Source organism: Oreochromis niloticus, unplaced genomic scaffold (assembly GCF_001858045.2).
Source record: "Oreochromis niloticus isolate F11D_XX unplaced genomic scaffold, O_niloticus_UMD_NMBU tig00006690_pilon, whole genome shotgun sequence".
NCBI classification, from domain to species: domain Eukaryota; kingdom Metazoa; phylum Chordata; class Actinopteri; order Cichliformes; family Cichlidae; genus Oreochromis; species Oreochromis niloticus.
Genome location: NW_020328122.1, coordinates 186,088 through 200,594, shown reverse-complemented (window position 1 = coordinate 200,594; position 14,507 = coordinate 186,088). Strand labels below are relative to the sequence as shown.

General features: G+C 40.5%; 1 protein-coding gene and 1 long non-coding RNA gene across 5 annotated transcripts; both read right to left on the bottom strand.

Moving 5' to 3' along the window:
* Positions 1 to 817: 817 nt before the first annotated feature.
* LOC109200174 (P2Y purinoceptor 14-like) lies at positions 818 to 2,039 on the bottom strand. Its single transcript, XM_019355636.2, has 2 exons — positions 1,716 to 2,039; positions 818 to 1,606 (listed from the first exon to the last, which is right to left on the bottom strand). The coding sequence occupies exons 1-2, from the start codon at positions 1,736 to 1,738 to the stop codon at positions 1,096 to 1,098; spliced, it is 534 nt and encodes a 177-aa protein (XP_019211181.1). The 5' UTR covers positions 1,739 to 2,039; the 3' UTR covers positions 818 to 1,095.
* A 4,788-nt stretch (positions 2,040 to 6,827) lies between these two features.
* On the bottom strand, positions 6,828 to 12,365 carry LOC106097433 (uncharacterized). 4 transcript variants are annotated; one of them, XR_003218136.1, is made up of 6 exons: positions 10,832 to 12,365; positions 9,692 to 9,741; positions 8,678 to 8,915; positions 8,382 to 8,548; positions 8,052 to 8,147; positions 6,828 to 7,603 (listed from the first exon to the last, which is right to left on the bottom strand). It is a non-coding gene; the product is annotated as an uncharacterized LOC106097433 (long non-coding RNA). The 4 variants fall into 4 exon arrangements; XR_003218137.1 differs by having other exon boundaries at positions 8,678 to 8,871; XR_003218135.1 differs by having other exon boundaries at positions 8,052 to 8,548; positions 8,678 to 8,871; positions 9,692 to 9,776.
* Positions 12,366 to 14,507: the final 2,142 nt, after the last annotated feature.

The window sequence follows — 14,507 nt, the reverse complement described above, 5'->3', positions numbered from 1 at the left end:
GTAAATGAGAGCAGGTACACGGATTCTGCACAAAGATGTAAACACAAAGCGCGGAGCCGCCGACGGATCAGAATCAGTGAGATTTCGACTTTCTCACCCAACGGCACGGACACGGTCTGGGCTGAAAGCCGACAGCTCGCTGATTCTGATCCGTCGGCGGCTACGCGCTTTGTGTTTACATCTTTGTGCAGAATCCGTGTACCTGCCATTTATGCCACTTTTGTACTAGATTCGGAGCTGCAGGTTTTATCTCTCTCGAAACAATATTGACTGAACCAGCAGCAAAGGAAGATCCAAACTACGCTTCACATTTCACTTCACATAAACAGCGTCATGAATTCCCTCTTAATTTTGCTCTTAAAATCACACTTCATGCAGAACTCGCCGTCTCTCTCTCTCACTCAGTGCAGTTCAAGAACAGTTTCCCGTCAAAAAATCTGTTTTCTTCATTATTTGCTAGCTTATTACGCACAAGTCTACCGCTGTTTACAGCGCTGTCGGACGCTGTTTTTCCCCTTTCACTTACTTTTGAAAACAAAGCCTCATTTCTGCTGTTGAACAGGCTACTGAACAATTCAAACTTTTTAAAATTATGCAAAATTGCAAAATGCTTGGCTGTGTCTCTAATCAAACCTCTGTAACTTTGCTCTGCTCCACTTCAGCAGCATCAGTTATTGTTCATATGTTCATTAATGGTTTTCTTTCGTTTTTGATCTACTGCAGAATATTTTTAAGGTCATCTGCTATAAAATCCCAGGCCAGGAAAATCGCCTTCATCTTTTTGTGTGTTTTATCCTTGTATAAAACTAAATCAGTAACTCATATGAGTCGAAGAGCCAGAACCATGACGTATGAATTTGACCACAGACTGGTTAATTTCATTCATGCTAAATCATCATTTGGCTTTTTCCTGAAAACTAGAAACATAAACACTCATGGCATCTTCAATACCATCTATGTGGAAATGTTTCTGTGTTGTCTTTAGCTCTGTTTTGATATCTGACTTGTGGTTTCTGAGGATATCGGTCCATGACACTGCTTCATCTCACTCAAAACGAATTGAAATCTGTGCATAAAATGTAAATGTTCTCACAACTAACTGGTTCGAGTCACTTGTTCTAATGTAATGATGTCCAGCTTGTCCTTGCTGCTCTTATTCTCCTCGTTTGTAGTCGGATGTTTGGCTCTCACCTTCTCCCCAAAAGTATTGCTGAGGAAAAAGTAAACAACAGGGTCCAGGCAGATGTTGAAAACTGACACCATGGTGGCCACCTCCTTCAGGTAGAACAATACTGGACCTACGGAGTCATCACTCCACAGAAATGTAAAGGGAAGATGAACCAGGTAAAATGGGACAAAGCAAACACAGAAGACGCTGACCAGCACCAACACGTTCCTGCGATACTTCACCAGCTTCTCAGAGCCAAAGGAGGTCAGCTGCTTCTGCTGTGCCTCCAAAACCCTGGGGAAGATGCTGTAGTAGAAGAAGACCAGGGATATGAAGACCAAGAGGAAGATGATTGCAGTCAGCCTGAACAACAGGCTGACTGATGGAGTAAACAGGTGAACGCAGCGGCTAGGATTAAAGGTCAGAGGTTTCTGGGAGCTGAAAAAAATGATAACATAGACGATTGTTGGAGCCAGGAGAAAAACCCAGGTGATGACAGAGATGATTCGTGCAGTTTGCACTGCAGGTCGACTCCTATCAGTCCCACCTGTTGATGGAAGTGCGCCCCATTGATCCTGTTACCTCTGGGATGATTTTAGTAGCATGGACAGCAGGCTCCAAGGAAAAAAAATGTAATTGAATTTAAAGAATAAAACTTAGGCTTTTTTCTTTACTGTTTCAAAAACAAGGTTACAAGGCCAAAGTTAATTGCAGGAAATTTTGTTAAATGACTTTTCCAAAGCAAAAGCAAAATCAAATAATAAAAATCACAAAACAATAATAAAATCACTTAAACTATACTTATCCAATTTTATTACTCTGAGTTAATGTTGATCTTGTTCTTATCTTTAGTGAGGAGAGGACCTGTGATCGTGGCTGCTGTCCATGGTGCTGATCAGATATTGGAATGATGCTCATAACATTATTGATTATTGCTCCATGCTGATATTTCTGCATTTAGTCAGCATTTCCATGAATACTGACTGAGCAATATAAACATCAGCACACTGACCGAAGTGTTATTTTCTTTGCAGCCTTGAAATTAAAAGTCATGATGGAAACTGAAATGAAAAAAAGAGTAATTATTCCTCCATCAGTTATGACACAATAGATTTGAAAATGAAACCCGAGTCTGTGTGTAAAATTTTAAGATGTTTACTGAGTCAGACTCAATATAAAAGATGATGTAAGCCGGCACGTTGAAGCTTCAGTGAAAGCTTGAGTAACAACTCTGATAGAGGTCACCTTCACCTCTTCAGACTCCGCCCTGTTCTCTCAGGAGTACCTGATAGTTCTGTTTCTGCCACCTGCATCTGACTGTGGAACACAGCATGAAAGAAACAGGAAGAAGTCAGGCAAGAAAACCTTTATTTAGAGAGCACATCTTAATCCAGGTGCAAAGAATAGAATAGAATAGAATAGAATTCAACTTTATTGTCATTGCACATGTCACAGGTACAGGGCAACGAAATGCAGTTTGCATCCATCCAGAAGTGCTTTAGTCGTGATACAGATATATTACAATATAAATTAGCAATAATAGAGATGTGTAAGTATATTACAGAAATGGATCTATTATGGTTTGTTATAATGTACACAGTGTGAAGTATGTTATGAATATTCTATAACTAAGTATGTACAGGCTGTAGTGAGTACAAGCTATGTACAGGCTATGAACAGGATATAAATATGAAATAAAAACTATACAGAAATCTGAGATATACAGTTATACAGAAATGTGAACTATGTAAGTTATAAACAGTTGTGGGATTAAAAATTATCGTATGTACAGAATGATTATCTACACAGAACTATACAGTAGTGGTAAAGTGCTAGTGGTTGTGTGTATGTTCAGTCCATGAGTTTAACGTGGGTCAGATGTCAGGAGGCAGAGTTCAGGAGTCTGACAGCTGTGGGGAAGAAGTTGTTCCGGTGCCTGGTGGTCTTAGTCTGGAGGCTCCTGTAGCGCCTCCCAGAGGGCAGGAGGGTGAAGAGTCCATGTGATGGGTGACTGGGGTCTCTGATGATTTTCCCAGCCCTTTTCAGACACCGCTTCCTGTAGATGTCCTTTATGGCAGGAAGTGGTGCTCCGGCGATGCGCTGGGCAGTTTTCACGACCCTCTGCAACGCCTTCCGGTCCGAGGCAGAGCAGTTCCCGTACCAGACTGTTATACAGTTGGTCAGGATGCTCTCGATGGTGCAGCGATAGAAGTTCACCAGGATGTCTGAGGACAGGTGGTTCTTCCTCAGAGTCCTCAAGAAGAAGAGGCGCTGGTGAGCCTTCTTGACCAGCTTGGAGCAGTTGGTCGTCCAGGTGAGATCCTCGGAGATGTGGACTCCCAGGAACTTGAAGCTGCTCACACGCTCCACAGCCATCCCCTTAATGTGGATGGGTGGATGTGGGTCAGCATTCCTCCTGTAGTCCACGATGAGCTCCTTAGTCTTCTCGGTGTTAAGCAGCAGGTTGTTTGTGTCGCACCACTCAGCCAGACGATCCACCTCCTCCCTGTAGGCGGCCTCTTCGTTGTCACTGATGAGGCCAATCACCGTGGTGTCATCTGCAAACTTAATGATGGTGTTGGAACCATCAGCAGGTCTGCAGTCGTGGGTGAAGAGGGAGTAGAGGAAAGGGCTCATCACACAGCCCTGTGGTACACCGGTGTTCATTGTGATTGTTGATGAGCAGCGGTTATCCAGTCGGACATGTTGGGGGCGGTTGGTCAGGAAGTCCAGTAACCATTTGCAGATGAGGGAACTGATGCCCAGGTCTGTCAGTTTCCTGATGAGTTGTGAGGGGTGGATTGTGTTGAATGCTGAACTGAAGTCTATAAACAGCATTCTGGCGTAGGTGTTGTTGTTGTCCAGGTGTGAGAGGACAGAGTGCAGTGCGATGGAGACTGCATCCTCTGTGCTCCTGTTCTGGCGGTATGCAAATTGGTGGGGGTCCAGGGTGGGGGGGAGACAGGATTTGAAGTGTGCTAAGACCAGCTGCTCTAAGCACTTAGTGATGATGGGGGTGAGGGCTACTGGGCGGTAGTCATTGAGGCTAGATGGGTTGGAGTTTTTGGGTATCGGGACGATGGAGGTGGATTTGAAGCAGGCCGGTACCACAGCGTGGGCCAAGGACAGGTTGAATATGTCTGTGAGCACTCCTGCAAGCTCCCCAGAACACGCTCTGAGAACACGCCCGGGGATACCATCAGGACCTGCAGCCTTGTGGACATTGATCCTGCTCAGCACCGCTCCTACATCGGTGGGGGAGAGAGTCAGAGGTTGGTGGTCTGGCGTCATGTCTGTTATGGTTGTGGTTGTGGGGTTCCCTCGCTCAAAACGAGCATAAAAGTTGTTGAGCTCGTTGAGGAAGGAGGCATCAGAGGGTGTGGGGGAGGGTTTGGTGGTCCTGTAGTCTGTAATGGTCTGGAGTCCTTGCCACATGCGTCGGGGGTTGGAGTTGGAGAAGTGTTCTTCTACCTTCTTTTTGTAATGGTGTTTGGCTTTTTTGATGCCCTTCTTTAGATTAGCCCTGGCTGTACTGTAGGCGTGTGCATCTCCTGACCTAAAGGCGGTGTTGCGGGCCTTCAGGAGGAGACGAACATCCCGGTTCATCCAAGGCTTCTGGTTGGGGTACATGGTGATCCGTTTCTGGGTGGTGACACTGTCTGTGGTTTCGGAGATGTAATCCAGTACAGATGAGGCGTACTGGTCCAGGTCTGTGTGGGTGAACATATTCCAGTCTGTGTTTTTAAATCTGTCCTGGAGCACTGCGTCTGTCCCCTCTGGCCACACTTTAATTGTCCTCACAGCAGGTTTCACACGTTGGATGAGTGGTGAATACCTAGGTGTGAGGAACAGGGAGAGATGGTCCGATTGTCCAATGTGGGGGAGGGGTGTTGCTTTGTAGGCTCCAGCCAAGTTGGAATAAACATGGTCTAAAGTCTTGTCTCCTCTGGTGTGGCAGGAGACATGTTGGTGGAATCTGGGGAGGACTGTCTTTAAGTTGGTGTGGTTGAAGTCGCCAGCAACAATAAAAGCAGCCTCGGGGTGTTTATTCTGGTGTTTGTTAATGGCTGCAGAAAGTTCTTTCATGGCCAACCTAGCATTAGCGTCAGGGGGGATATACACTGCAGTGAGTATGATTGAAGTGAGTTCTCTGGGGAGATAATAAGGTCTGCATTTGACCATTAAAAACTCCGCATTAGGTGAGCAGTGACTCTCAGTAGTAGTGGAGTTCATGCACCAAGCATTGTTAATATAAATGCACAAACCTCCACCTCTGGTCTTGCCGGAGTCATCTGCTAGCCTGTCGGCTCGGTGTGTGTGGCGTCCTGCTAACTCGATAGCATTGTCCGGGCAGCTGTTGTTCAACCATGTTTCGGTGAAAAACATGACATTTGAGTCCATAATCCGTCTGTTGTTAGTGATGGAGAGCCGTATCTCATCCATTTTGTTTGCCAGAGAACGGACATTGGCGAGGAAAATACTGGGTAAAGGCAGCCGATGTGGTGTTAGCTTTAGCTTAGCCCGTAGCCCTCCGCGCCTACCTCGCCTTTGTTTACGTTCTCGGCGCCGTCTGCGTGCACTTCCGCCCGGCCGGGAGAGTGGGCAGCCTCCGGTGTTCTGGAGATCTCTGGGATGAGTCGGAGATCGGCGATAAAACTGTTGGAGTTATGAGTCCAGATGTCCAGAATCTCTTGTCTGCTGTAGGTCAGGAACGCACAGCAATTCTGGATGAATAATCCGGTTAAAAGTAGATAAAAAACCGCTAAATAGCAGATTCTGGAGAGACACTGAGCCTCGCGTTGTTCACGCGCCGCCATCTGTTGTTGGAAGCAAAGGTTCTTTGTGGCACCAAAAACGTTCTTCTATGGCATCAGTCTAAAGAACCACTTTTGGTTCCAGTTGGCACCCTCTGAGTGATAATGTTCTCAATCTTGGTAGAAGTACTGGAGCTGCAATCACTGTCTTTCATTATTTCTCCGAAACGTTTCCGGATCCCACAGTGCATCAACAAGAGGTCTACGCATTTTGCAAGATGACTCCAGCTTCCTCAGCTTCTCCAGCAACTGGTTAAGTGTTGGCACACTGTAAACCCGAATAAGTTACCAGAACTCAAAAAAATTGAGGCAATCGATTGCCTCAATTTTTTTGAGTTGATCAACTTAAAAGTCAAATTTTTCCAGAACATAAAAGTTTGGATTACATGGTACTTGTATCTTTTGAGAACGGTCAACTCAAATATGTGCAGTTAATATGACTTACGGTTTCAAGTTTACAAATTCAAAGGAATAAGTTCACAGAACTTATAAAAAATAAGTACACAACCATAACATTTTTATGTTAACAAAACTCAAATGTTTATTAGTTTGTGTTGTCATTATTTTAAGTACACGTTAGTCAAATATGTTGACTACTTGATACTTAAAAACATGTGACTCAAAACTTAAAATTTTTGAGGCAATTGATTGCCTCAATTAAAATGAGTATCGGTAACTTAATATGCAAAAGTCATAAACATCTGCCATTGAACAGTATCTTGTCTGCTCCCTTTTAGCACATTATGTTGAAATTAAATACTTTTTTTTTTTTAAATTAAATAAATCAAAAATAATTAACAAAAACATTTATAAATATAAATAAGTAGGTAAGTAAATATAAATATATTATATATATAAATATAAATATATAAAATAAGTAAAAATTGTTTAGTCAGGAAAACTGTCAGAGTAATAAAAAATAATGCCAAATAATAATAAATAATATCAAAATGTGCCTTTGGCTCTCTGGCTAATATCTGAATAAGGCAACAGGGCAGCAATTTGAGTGAATTACAATGCTATTTGTTTTACATTAACCAGTATCAAACAGTAAAATTTAGGTCATCTTGCGCAGCCCACAATGTTTTAGAAATAGTATTACAAAAAACATTAAAACATACAAAACATTAGTGTTGCTTTGCATTATGTTAATGAGGACAAAGGCACGTTGTATAGTTTGGACCTATTGGCTGAACACCTGTCGAGTAATGCAATAACGTTTTGAGGCATTATTTAGATAAAAGGAGAGAACTTTGAACTAGCCTTTTATAACGCTTTACCCTGCATCCTTCTTTCAGATGAGTTCCTACATAACCAAGTCATTCTTGAGGGTCTGTAACCTGGGTGACAGTTTACCACTTTCTAGACCAAGTAAAATCTTTTGAGTAAATTCTAAAGTGTTGGTCAGGGCTTTGGGGTAGCTGAGGTGAAGTGCATAGATCAGTCCAAACATTACCAGGAAGGCTTCACCAAATCTGGGGAGACTGACCATGGCATCACTTTCAATGACGACAGAGGTTTTCACAGGTTGGTAGTGAACTGGACTTGTCGTGTCATGGTCACTGATGACAGTGAAGAGGGCCACTTCAACACCATCAAGCTCCAACTCATCAGATTCGTCCTGAATGAATGAAAAAGAGATACTAATCACAATCTAACCCAAGAAATACAACAGACGACATATAATTTCTCATTTTACCAACTCCCGTTGAGATCCAATACCTCTTTTACAAGGGAGACCTGGGTCTCACTGTAAGAGGTGAAAAACAGAAGATCCATGTTCTGCACACATAAATCAGCTAATTCACCAGAGAATCAAGTGGTGTGAGATAGACTGAAACTAAGCTAAAGGAAATACACAGGAAAATGTTTTACTAAACATCTTATCACTTTCAACAAAACACCAATTCAGTTCATTCGTAGTGAGGAGACAGAAAAGACCATACATGGAAACCGTATGGGTAGACTAAACAAAGGTAAGTCCAAACAGTGCATCAAAATACATGTTTGTACTTTGATGCACTGTTTATATACACAGTAGTATCTGTTAGAAACTTAAGGACACTCACAGTGCAGGTTCTGAAAAATCCAGAGACATCCTCACGCAGATAGACAGGAAGGGCGTGGAGAACGGTAGTGCGCTTGGTGTGGATATCATGGATTTCCTATTGCCAGATAAAAACAGAATTGTATATACTGGTGAGTTTACTGAACAACAACAACAACAGTCAAATGAGAACATATGTCCACAAATAACCTGTTCACATCTTTAATACAGTCAGACAAATAGCAAACACAAAGTGGACTAATAGCAAAATTCAAAAAGCTCATTTAAATCATTGAACCTGTCCAATGTTCCACTGGTTCAACCTATGAAATGTGTAACAATCTATTATTACCTGTTCATCGTGAATTCTTAGAATTTCAGCCAGGGCATCTGCTGTCTTCCCAGTTTTGATGCCTTCTGTCTGAATAAGGTCATCAGTCGAGGAAGATGGCGGTCAAGTTCAGCATAGAATGTATTGGGCAGGTTCTGATTTGTAATCCGCTGAAACTCTGCATACAACTACAGCAGAAGGACAATACAGTTCAATTTAAAGAATCTCGCACACCTTTATAAAGCAGCAAAAAGCAAAAAGCTGCCACATGAGTAAGAATTACAATTTTCATTTTAAAGAGAGCTGATCCATATTACCTCAGACTCCATTTTTAGAGCAGGCCAGAGGTCCAAGAGCTCCTTCACTGGTGGGCAGGACATCACTATGGTTTGTCTGCGCAGGGGAAATGTGGTCTCCATCAACTTTCTAATGAGGGGCAGGTTCTTCTCAGCCTTCTTGACTTCTTCAACAATTGCTTGCCTCAACTGGTCAAGGCTTGAAGGATCCTTTCCTTGGGGAAAGTTTGGTAGGAAGTTGACTTCTGCTCGCTTGGGTCTCTTATTGTTGGAATGTGAAGGTTCATTATCAGGATTACTTCTACTTCTTTTTTCAGCATTAACAGTGACCTCCTGACATCCAGCCCGTCTCATCTTGGTCCTATAATTGCCCATCATTTGTGCTATACCTACAATCCTTATATGGACATGTCACTGTTTCATGATTTTTCAAATGCTTTCTGAGATGACTGAAAAGGCCTGTTTCAGAAAAGGGTTGCTGAAATGTGCATAAAGGGCATTTAAATAGCACAGGCCTTTGACTCTGCTCTGCACAACTGCTAAGTTGTCAATATCTTGACAAATGAGTACTCAGTGCATTAAGTGTCTGAAATGTACAAATGCAATCAGTGTAGAGGCATGGAAGAGGGCTGATTCGGGAATAGTGGCTGTGCTGCAGCCTGTAGTGTCTAAATAACTGTATTCTGGAGGTGAAGGAAGCTGCGCACAACTTACACTGCCAGATCATGTTGGAAACAAAACAGAACTCCTTATACTTACAACTTAATATAACAGTTAAGTTATATTAACAAGTTAAAATAATAACAATAAGTGAATTACTATTAGCTCACAAAGACATGGTCATGGACTACAGCTAACACTGCTTTAAAATGGCAGCCTGTTTTCCTCAAAACAATTTGTTTTATATAAGAATCTATAGGTGGAAAATAGCATAAGTAAAGTTGGTTTATTAGTTAGTTTAACATATTTTTAAGACAACTCGAGAGAGAGCGAGAGAGGTGATTGGTAGAAGAATTCACAAACAAAATGAATTACCTGGTATCTTTATCACATCCCCAGTTCTCTTCCTTGACTCTGTCTTAATTCTTGAAGCGGGAACAGAGAGATCCAAAGGCATAAACTGATGAACAATTAAAAAGCATCCAAACGGTGACAAATTATAAATACTTCCATTTATAATTTTTCCCTGTTAATGATCTTTTCATTTAATCCCCAAAGTGTGAATGCATCTCTAGTCAAGATACTAAAGCCATCGAGCAAATATTACAATACTGAAGACAAGCAGCAGCACTTGAACTTTAACGGCATGGTTAAATAAACAACAACGCCATTTCTACAAACTAAAGCGTTACTGATGAGAGGTTCCCCCAAACATGTTATTTGAAATTATTTAATGTGCATACACAGTTAATGTCAAAAATGTCAGGCTCCTCATCACTGCTTCTCTCTCCGAACGAGTCTGGTTGTTTTGATTGACAGGTTTGTTTTTTAGGACCTTAGTGATCTAAGAGTGCCAATTGGTTGGCAGCAGTTGATTGACAAGTGATTCCACTAATAAGGCATGTGAGAGGAGACGATGCGTGCGCCATGCTCTTTCATTGGCCCTGTAACTCTGGCTTGTGAACAACGTGGCTCGTCAGAGCAGGTGTATTAGAAGGATGAGTTTCCCGATCATTCTACGGCATAAAGTGACTGATATATATAAAAAACACCCATCGAGACCGTTGCTCAAACGCCTAATACACCTGCACCACTTATTCGCACATATAGTTTAAAATATAGCGTTTTGAACAAGAAAACGGCTTGAAAGCACTCTCACTGCAGACAGGTATCTCCGCTGTGTAACTGCAGGGACAACGGGCTTGTTTGGACCCAACTATTCTGAGTCATGAGAGGGGGCTTTAAAAATTTAGAGAGATTAAAACACTTTGTTTCAGACTAGGCGATCGGGCGCCACCTCTAGAACAAGTAGTATCTAACTTTTTAAACAACCTGCGACCCTCATTACAACAACTTAATGCTAGCTCTGAAAGCACAAAGTTTCCTTCGGGGAGAGCTGCAAAGCTCATAAAAAACACGGACCCGACATTTCTGCTATTCTTTTCGACACGCACCCAAAATACAACTAAATATTCGTATTTTAACAATAAACTAATACCAAAATTGAAAACTTACTGTAAGTCCAGTGATGCTAGTTGCTGCCGTTAGGTCCTTTCTCCAGTCGTCCGTGTTGCCTCTTTGGTGCTGTTTCCCACCCATATACCTTTACTTCTTCTGTCTTTCGTATTTTTTTCAAAATAGCGGTAAACGATCAGTGTATAACGCTCATTAGCGCCACCTTCCCCTTCGGAGGGTGAATCAGAGATTAACTCGGAATAAAAATTGATTCCTGCAGCTGCTTAACACTTACGGAAAAAAAAAATATATATATATATAGGATACATTGATAAGACAATGAATATTAAAATAAATACATTTTTTCTTCCACTAATGCATTTAAGACAATTTGATTTTACTTATTTGGTGAAACACTTTGAGATTTTATTGTATTTTAGCATGTGCTACATAAATTAAGTTTATTATTAAATCCTACCTACTTGAAACAACAAAAATAACAGGACTTTACCATTCTTATATGTCCTGTGTTACGTTGTGCTTAAGTTATAATTTTAAGTGATGCTTACTTAATATAGAAATAGTTCAATTCAATCAAAAATTATTAGTTTCATTTACTCAAAAAGAAGAACATGTTACACGAACTTGACATATTTAAGTTAACAGAACTTTTTAAAGACTTTGAGTATACACTACTTAATCTATTTAATTACTTTGAACATTTGGGTTTACAGTGCAGCTAGAAGCCCATGTGCACAGATGATTGCCCTTGGAGGATGTTAAAGGCCATGGCAAGGGGCTTCATCACAGCAGTGTACTCAACCACAAATCCCATTTCAGAAGGATTGAACCTAAAAAAGGTGTAAAAACAGAAATAAGTCATAGCTATTTCTACAAGAATGTAATAACTGTGCATTGTCTGTAAGATTTGCAAATGATTGGAAAATAAGACAGTAAAATTATAAGTAATTGATAAGGAATATTCACATTTTCAGTCTCAGTCAAAGTCACTTAAAAAAGGGTGGATTCACACATTAATCACAATTTAATAATTAAAAACAAGTTCAATCAAATTACATCTTTATCTTTAATGCTGTGCAAACATTGCTGATTCCTTTCTCTTCTTTCTTTCCACAGCAAGGAACAGTGACATCCAACTAGTCTGATTGGGTCGAAAAAACATCATCTTACACTCACGTTCCTCATAGGCCATGATTGACCTGCTGGTTTTATTCCACAGAGCATGACATTTTGCAAAAGCAGACCGAGATAGTCCCTTGCATGTATTATTGGTAGCTTCTGCAGCAGTGGCATCGACTGTTGGTATAGGATTGAATAGAGGATATGCACACGTTTGGTCCGGGTCACTTTTTCTCTGATGTGATACTCTGAATGGATCATGGGCGTAGATTTGGCATGGATGGAAGGGACATGTCCCCACCAATATCTAGCAATTATTGAATCTTTGAGTAAAGAAAAACAAACCCGATAGAAAGAAAACAAAATCGATCTGTCGACATCTCATTCACCTAGCGTCACAGAAAGAGTTAAATTACGTTCTCTACTGGAGTCCTACGCCATGTGCCAAATATGGCCAATGTGATTGGCTGTGCCTTTCAGGGAGCTCTGTTTAGCTTTAGCAGCGGCAAGCCTGCGCTGCTAGGAGGAGAGGAGGATGGCAGCAAAAAGGAAGAACCTGGATATAAGAAAGTATTTTTCAAAGAAACCTGCAAGTCACTTAAAGTCAAGTTCACTCATGAAATGTGTCCGTCATAATAACGTTACAGGCTATGCTAGGCTTTGGCTCACATCAGTCTAAAATTGTATGTAACCCTGAATAACGTGTTTGGAAAAATAACTGCACAACAGGCAGCACTGTTAGTTATCTCAGTCTCAGAGTAGCATTTCTAATTTTGATTGAAACGGCAGAGAAAACGGCAGCCTCGAGCAGCCAGGATATTCTTTTACAGAGGCTGTTAAAATTATATGTCTAATGTTAAAATGTTGGTTCAAATGTTAATTTCATCCTAATGGCACTGACATATGCATAGGGTTGATCTTTGAGACAAAATATCATGAGGTAGTCATGATTTTGCAAATATTCCACCTTGTAGTGCATTTCGCACAAATTTTTTCAAAATGCACTCACCCTACAAACATTACTGATGAGTGACTCATCAGTACAGTGTTTGTATAGTGTGCCTAAAATCTTGCATAATTTTGCTAAGAGATCTATTACGGTGTGGTAATCTTAGATGAGTAGTTTTATGGACAAAACCCACCAGGTCATTCAGTGTTTCCTTAGTGCTAATGTGTCAGAGATGTTGGTGCACTACAACTGAAGTAATGTTGTTAAATCCTTAAAGTCATATTCTTTTATTGTCATGACTGTATTTAAAGCTATTTTTATTTTTGTATGATACTTGATTTATATGGAATATGGCTTAAGTAAACTAAAGTCTAAAATACTTCATTTGTTTAATAGTAAATTAACATTATATAATTCACATATATAAAACTATGAACTATAATTTTAAATGGTTTAAAAGCATGTAGAGGAACCAGTTAGAAGCTGTTTTCAAAGTAGCTGAGCAGATTTCATCTCAAGTAAGTGATTAACTGTTTGTTCATTTGTTCTGCCACTTAAAGAACATTTAAGGACGTCTTTTGAGTGTCCAGTTGAATTAATTCTACTGGCTCTCATGGTCGTTTGTGATTATGGACATATTTTTCATGTTTTCAACCATTTAGTAAATTCTATCTATTTAGTAATATCTGTCAGCTATAAAATGTAATATAAATATAAAAATATCTAAATATCTCCTGCCCGTTATATTTTAATGATGTAAGACCAGACGTCTGTTATCGTGTTACATTAGCATTCCTCACATATGAATGAGATGCTGTACAGTACAATCCTACTGACACAGCAGAGGGATAACGACGGCTATTCAACATCATTACACGACACATTCGAGCTGCATGATGCAGACAAAGTGACTAAATCATCTTTTTTGTGGCTTATTGTCTTCAAACCAGCAGACAAAGCCGATGGCAGAAGATGTTTGGAGAAGAACTTCAGGCCGTGTACTGAAAAGGTTTTTTTTTTTCTTGTTATCAAAAGACATTTGGAGTGACGGCTTCTACAACTGTGCTGATGTAAAGCTTACAGTCTAAGAAATCACAGTGTTGATATTCAGCACAAAGAGAAAAGCTCACTTGTTTGAATTTATTTACAATCGTAGTTTTTATACATTCTGACTGTAAACAGCTTTTACAGCTTTGACATTGTTTGACACTCGATATCAGGTGATGGGATTTAATTTAAAGGTTTCTGTGTCCCAATGAGCCATTTACACTGACCAGTGTTTCACTTTAACTGTAACACATTCATTATTTAGATCCAACATTTCTAAGAGAAATAACTGAATGTAAAAAATGGCAGCCCTCAGGCCAGATTTATAGTTCGTCTGAGTCTGAGACCTGACATTTTTTCGTCTGAGTCTGAGACCTGACATTTTTTCGTCTGAGTCTGATACCTGACATTTTTTCGTCTGAGTCTGAGACCTGACATTTTTTCGTCTGAGTCTGAGACCTGACATTTTTTTGTCTGAGTCTGAGGCCTGACATTTTTTCGTCTGAGTCTGAGACCTGACATTTTTTCGTCTGACACCTGACATTTTTTCGTCTGAGTCTGATACCTGACATTTTTTCATTTGAGTCTGAGACCTGACAT